Source organism: Oratosquilla oratoria, chromosome 10, assembly GCF_046742065.1.
Source record: "Oratosquilla oratoria isolate Oo_2021 chromosome 10, ASM4674206v1, whole genome shotgun sequence".
In the NCBI taxonomy this organism is placed as follows: Eukaryota; Metazoa; Arthropoda; class Malacostraca; order Stomatopoda; family Squillidae; genus Oratosquilla; species Oratosquilla oratoria.
Genome location: NC_134786.1, coordinates 65,957,700 through 65,965,101, shown reverse-complemented (window position 1 = coordinate 65,965,101; position 7,402 = coordinate 65,957,700). Strand labels below are relative to the sequence as shown.

The 7,402-nt window shown below is 39.7% G+C and overlaps 1 protein-coding gene across 1 annotated transcript in view; it reads left to right on the top strand.

The window, feature by feature from the left end:
- Positions 1–5,745, top strand: part of LOC143029286 (uncharacterized) — a 114,558-nt gene extending 108,813 nt beyond the window's left edge. The window contains exon 5 of the mRNA XM_076192021.1: positions 1,422–5,745. Coding sequence (XP_076048136.1) covers positions 1,422–1,580 — 159 coding nt within the window. The 3' untranslated portion in view covers positions 1,581–5,745. The remainder of the gene's footprint in view (positions 1–1,421) is intronic.
- Positions 5,746–7,402: the final 1,657 nt, after the last annotated feature.

The following is a 7,402-nucleotide window of genomic DNA, read 5'->3' as shown; positions in this document are numbered from 1 at the left end:
TATTGCAATGGAGTAAAGACAAATTTGAAAAATTAGAGAAAAATTAGAGAAAGATATGACGTAGATGGAGGATTTCAAGAGACACTGCAGTATGTCCTTGGAAGGAGAGTTGAAAACTTGAGGTGCCATGACGTCAAGAATAAATAAATGAACGAGTAAATGAACAATTAAATAAATTAGTTAAGATAACTAAAAAAAGATAAAATTAATCAAAATAAATTAATTCGATCAACAAATAGACAAATATCGCATAAATGAATAGATAAATAAACAAGTAGATAGACAAATAAATAAAAACAATTAACTGAATGAATAAGATTAAAATGGTATCTGAAATCAATGAGGACCGATATGTAATCTTCATGAACGTTTGTGTGTCATCAACAAGCACATCAGTGGGGATGGTTCCTCTTATCATTAAGTCATTTATGTGCATTTCATAATAAATATGACAGGTGCCAATATCAGTGATATACTGTCTTCGGTTTTCATCGACTGCATTCATCAAATTACCATTTTCATTAAAAAAAAATCCCATTATTTTCAATAGATTATCTATAATTTCACCTATATTGAATTTATAGTATACTTTTTTTTTTAGTTTTGGTATCCTGTCAAAGCATTTTTTGAGGTAAAAGAATACGTAGTATGGCCATCCATTTCTATATTTCTTTTGAAGGCGTATTTATAAAGGTGGCGGCGTACTTGGCATTTCTGAATAGCATGCAATTTGCTTTTGCTACCTCGTTTGAGTATAAACGACTTCGGTTACACTATTTTGTTTTTTCAAATTTCCAAATATTAAATTACTCTTGCGTCATATAGTGAGATGCTGAATGACGAACTAAGAAAAGTTAAACCTAAAATACGAATATTAGACTCATTGTTGAGATGCTCTTACGGAAGTTTAGAATATTGTAACCGAATTTGTTGCTACTCAAACGAAGCAGCAAAAGCAAGTAGCATGCTACCCTAGTGTGCTGCCACATTATATGAATTCTGTAGTCTATTTTATTTCTTGGTTTCAGGAGTCCATCATCTTATATATTTGTTCTAAAGGCGTATCTGTAACTTCAGGCTGCGTTTACACCGATTCTCATCAAATGCATTGAATTTGAATAGGTAGATGAAGAAAATAAGGGCAGCAATCTAGACTTCCCTAAGAACTCTTCAACAACGTAACATTCGTTAATGGTTTAACTCCTTTCAGATCACCATTAAGTTTATCAATATTTGACGCAAAGGTAATTTAACATTTTAGAATTGGAAAAAAAAAAACGAAAGATTGTAACCGATGTCGTTTCTACTCAAACGAACTCGCAACAATTGAGAAGAATCGTTCCAGGCTCGCTCGATGTAAACGCAGACTTCCCATACACATTATATGGATTTTGTAATTTATTCTAATTTTTTGGTTTCAGGAGTCTGTACTGACGTGTGTCTGTGAGTCTGTGGTCTGGTTCACAGCCAGGAGTTTCACCCGTCGCCGAGTCACAACCAACCCGAGGCAAATCTCCCACCAGAAGCTCAACATCGGCAAGCTGAACCTGAGGTCACCAGATCACAAACGAAACTCTTGATGGATTTCGATTGTCGAGGAGCAGCTTTGGAGACAACGGCTGTGCTGGGAATGTTGGTGACAGAAGAAGGGGGTGACCTTAGGAGGGGATAGGGGAATCTGGGGGCATTGACCTTAATGATACCCGAGGGTGGGAGTCTGTCAAAGCTAGAGAAAGCAATAGCTATAATCTTAGTAGTTATGAACGCTAGAGGTTTGCTAAGTAAGGGATGCAGATGAAGAATATGGCTGCGGATGTTATTCTTACAGTAACGCTGATGGATTCCCCTTCATCACTGACGGTGTTCTTCAACTGTGGCCTGTTGGAGATGTATGTGGAATGAAATAATAGGACAGTGGAACCTCTGAAGTCTCCAGTGAAGCTTCCTGTCCACCACTTAAGAAATTATATGAAGGCTTGGTCTTAATATGTTTATCCAGACACATTTGATCTACAACAGTTAAAAAGAAAAACAGAAATATTTTTTACTGTGTCCATGACATCAGTGTTTCTATACGAGAAAATTAGCCCACTTTACAGAAAAAGAAGATTGTTTCATGTGCAGGAAAAAATCATGTTCAAGAAACATCAGATAACGTTCTTGTTTTCTAATTGAAAACTTCGGCACCTGACCAGCAACCTTTAAAACTGTTTAAAATTTTTACACGGAAATCACAAAGTATGACATCCACAACACAGCCATTTTGAAAACAAAAATCTCACCCCCCTCACCCCTAATAATGTCCCACACTCATTTCATGTCACTAGTAACTTCCCAAACCTCTTTCCCCCGTCCTCTTAAAATAACGTTTTCAACCGTCGTGCGACATTGAAACACGACATGACGTCACGGGTCAGTTGGTCCGCGACTTTGAAGCCCAAAACATTCTTCATAAGTCTTTGGCCTTGAATTCTTAATCAAATTTTCCTAAATTAATACTCCACAGAAGGGACAGTTTATTGGACGTTCGTCACATAATGTGTAGGCTGCAACAGCTATGCTACAGGATGCCTTTTGGTGCAGTAGTAAATATGCCTCCTACTTTTAAGTTAGTGTGAAAACATGTTGTCAATCGTAAGTGCATTTGTATGCAAAACTTGCTAGCATAGCTTGCGTCAGTGCTTCAGAGGAATTCTTTGAAACAAACATGGCAACCTTGAGGTTAAGCGCTGTGTTTCCTAAGCTTGATCAGTTAGAACTAATCGCCTTGCTAATTTAAACTACTGGTCAGCATATATGTGGCTGAATGCAGGTTTGTGTTTTAAGAGGAATTCTTATAAACGCTATCTTTGATGAACTCGGCATATTCGACATGAAAACCAATTTTCTAGATTTCTTTATAGCTAACGCCAGGTGTTTCAACTAAGCGTTTGCGATGAAACTGTAAAGTATTTCGGTGTGACGAATTTCCATGCACTGTGCATATTTTCTCGTTAACCAAAGATAACAAAATACATGTGAAATCCATAATCTAGAGAGATCTGTATGATGGTTGTTGATCCAAAAGATTTCCAATTGGAATCGTAACAATCACGCAATGAACTCTGACTCCCAGAAGACAACACAGTCACACAAATCGTTACCAGAAAAATCTCTCTGATTGGACATAGAAAGATAAAAAGAAAAAGCTTCTTGAAAAACGGTAGCTACCCCAGCGTACCTTGAATAGTTTTCACAGTAACCGAATGAAATTTTTGTATATACTATATACGAAACATTATGAAATCATGGGTGAAGCGTGAATTAAGCTTTGCCTGGCAAAGTTTTTACTTACCCTGTATAATGATCTCTATGAACTACTGAACATAAAAACACTTTGGGTAACAACTCCCTTTCCCTCAAATTTCTATGGTATTTATCTTTATATCTACTTTCTAGAACTGCACATCATACCCCATCCAGGTATAATACTGTAAAGCACATTTTTTGAAGATATGCGAATTATATCTTTAAAGAGAATTATAAGGTTTATCGAAAATTAAATTGTGGAACAGGACGATTAATACATGGTAAGGCTTAATTTGTTATATTTTCTTTAGTCCAACTTAATAAGATCTTTCAATAACGTTAATGAGCAACTGGTTTGCCCTTCTTTTAATTCGGCAACTTATAGTTTTTAATAATTACAAATTACTTTTTTCGTATTCCATTAAGACTGTCATCCCAACGGGTAACATAAATGCTATCAAACAAATCACCAATTTAAAATTAAAAGATTTCTAACGATCATTTATGACGTGTAACATTTAAACGTAATGACTAACTACAGGGGCGTCATTTATTCTTGAACAAGATATTTATGTTCTAAATGTAGGTATGAAAACATCTTTCCTTCGAGACTATATGTGAGTGTACGTGTATACGAAATATCTGTACGAGATATATGTAAGATATTCGATCTGACAGCTATCCATGATTCATGTCACTAACGATATTCGTGTGTAAGTTGTTTATGCGTGGAAAATTCACTGCACGAAAAGCTTTATTGTATTTGAGTGTCAGATGCTCTCATGCTACATGTGACATGACAGTTCCCAAGATAATCGTACGCTGTGAGTAAAGATCTTGTTTGTGAAACAATCCCAGAAAACACATTTGGAGGTGACGTAGTCGTGACGAGATGTACATATATACACGGTAACTAATTGCCATAGTAATCCATGCGTATATACCTACTGACATTTTTGTACGCGAGGTATTCAGACTCAGACTTTGTCGTGGCAGAGGACTGTTTTATGACCATTGTCTGACAATTACCTTATCTTAACAATAACTCAACCGTACCGTATCTGTACTATTTATGTTCTTGTTCAGCCTTTTTGGTATGCAGTTTTGACATCTGGGTTAGATTAAACGTGACATAGGTCAATTGTGACTCTATTCAGACTAAGTCGAGTTAAGTGTGACCTCAGTTAAAAATGACCTAGTTAACCGAGTTATACCCTGTCCTTTTGATAAACCATCCCGCTGTTGTTGTTGTTGTTGTTTTCTTGTTCCTGGTGTGTATCCTGGCAAGGTCGCCATCAAAGGTCCTTTACTGAGGACAAATATTCCTTTTGGGATTAAGGGTCCTTTTTGGGAGTAAATATCCTTCTCTAAATCCTTCACTGTGTTCTTAAATAAACAGTTGCGGACCTCTCAGTGACCACTCTGTTCAGGTTACTGAGACAGAGGGCATGTACAACACAAACAGGATACTACAGGTAGACTTGAATACGACAAATAGAGCCTTGAGACAAGTGCCCAGGACAAACAGATTCATTCCCCAGGTATGCAGCAGGGAGGGTTTGGTCAGATCAGGATAGTTCGCCTCACAAGTAGATAAAGATGGAAAATAATGATCGACAGCTGGACAGGTAGACTGGGACAGTTGTGGACAAATGAACCTGACACAGAGGAGGACAGTTTCGTACTGACTGGTGAATTTCTGTGGTAACCAACGTGTTCATATATAGTATTACTACAAAGTAACTGTACGGATCAGCTGACTGTGCATCTTGCATCAAGCTGAGAAGGGCAGGGTCATATAATCACGACTAAGCAAAAGTTCATAGGAATGACAATAAAAAACTAAAGCGTATCACCTCATACAAAGACTTCCTGCACCTGTCTGCACATTGCCGACCTCATCAATAAATAGTGCCCAAGACTTCATATATATAGCAAAGTAGAGTAAGACCAGTGGCTAACTAGTATTAAGCAAAATTCTTGACAATAAGATCAACTGACACTTTCAAATGTGGGCCGTTAAGACCCAGGCGAACGTTCTGGTTATTTATATCTCCACTGGGCCGCGCGGTAGCCCAGTGGATACCGTGTCAAATTCGCGAGCAGGTGGTCGTGAGTTCGATTCCCAGGACCCCGGTACCCGCTGTGGACTTCCTGCGTTGGTTCCCGACAGCCCTGTCCAGGCGAGGCGGCGACCCAAAAAACGCCTCCTCCCCTCCGAAAAAAAAACAGCGGCTTGCTGTAACTGATAAGGCTTTGCCCTACCAGGGGTTTCTCACTTCCCACTTCGTGGGAGTGGTATGGTGAGTTTAGCTTTAGTTATCCGGTGGAGGAGCGATGGAAGATCCCTCCACGCTCCCTCACGGATCCGGAAGCCACTTTCGTCACCCGGATTGCCTGAAAGTTTGTAATCACGCCGAAGAAAATTTGTTGAGCAAATAAAAAGTAAAAAAATCACTTTTCGTTTAACTTTCCTCACTCTTTATGGTGTTTCCTTTGTCTACTGATGATGCTGACGATGGAGAACAACTGAAACATCTCTTAAAAAGACCGAGAGTTTGTAATCACACCAAAGACAATGTTAAAAAAAATCTCGATTCCATATGGAACTTTCTTTCCCTACTGCTGCTGAGAAACAGGAACATTTCTACAAATGATCACCAACTTGCCGACCATATTCTTAAACTACTTCAAAGTGATTTTCTAGTTAAGGAAGCCTTCATACAGCAACCAAACATTCCCTTTAATTATACCTATCATCCATGCAGAATGTCTGAAAAAGGGAGGTTCAGTGATGGTGGACTGGTTGGTGAGGTTATTTAATGTTTGCTGGAGAGGCTTTTATGGATCTGGAAAAGGCTTATGATAGGGTAGACAGAAAGGCACTGTGGGAGGTTATGCAGATTTATGGGATAGGAGGAAAGCTTCTAGGAGCTGTCAAGAGTTTTTATGAGAGTAGTAGAGCTTGTGTCAGGATTAGAAATGGAGAGAGTGAGTGGAGTATGTGATAGAAGAAAGCTAAAGATAAATGTAGGTAAAAGTAAGGTGATGAGATGTACAAGGGGTGAAGGTGGCAGTAGACTGGAAGTGAACATTAAGGGAGAGCGACTGGAGGAAGTGGATAGTTTTAGATACTTGGGTGCAAGTGTAGCAGGAAAAGGTGGAGTGAAGGTGGAGGTAGAATGTGGTTTAAAGAGTGTAATGAGGAATAGACATTTGGGAATGGATGCGAAGAGAAGACTGTATGAAGGAGTGATTGTGCCAACAGCACTGTATGGGGCAGAAACGTGGAACATAAGAGAAGAAGAGAGAAGGAGTTTGAATGTGTTTGAGATGAGGTGTCTGAGAAGTATGGTGGGGGTTACTAGGCTGGATAGAGTGAGAAATGAGGAGGTGAGGAGGAGAACAGGGGTGAAAAAGGATTTGGGAGATAGGGTTGATGAAAGAATATTAGGATGGTTTGGACACATGGAAAGATTGAGTGAAGAAAGACTAGTAAAAGAGGTATGGTAGGCAGATGTGGAGGGTGTGAACATGAGGGGACGTCCTAGGATGAGGTGGATGGATAGGGTGAAGGGGGCTTTGGGGAAGAGGGGAATGTCTGTTGAGGAAGGAAGGGAGAGGACGGAAGACAGGGGTGAGTGGAGAATGGTTGTATATGGATGATGTTGTGATTGCATGAGGAGAAATGGGCAGGGGGGGTGGGGGGTGGGGTAGTATGTGTGAGTAAATTTTGACGCAGCCCGAAGGGATTTTCTCCCCGTCCTCTCCTTATATGCAAGGGGGGACGGAGAGGGGGGGTCGCCGATTAAATGAAGCGGCCTTGCTGTGGATGTGCTGTGTCTTGCGACACTGCTTCTGACCCAGGGCGGTGGGCAGGGTGCAGGGATGACCCGTCATCCAGGAGGTGCTCAGATGAGAGGGAGGGTGGGAGGGGTGTGGAGTGTATGTAGGGATGAAATGGGTGGGAGTGTTTTTATGCCTTTCCCTTTTTGGCTACCTCCCTTGTAAGGGGGAAAAAGCCTTGGTATATGTATGTATGTATGTATCATCCATATTAAAGAAGAAACACGTGAGTCGCATTAGTTTAAGTTTTATATTCTAGAACTTAAAA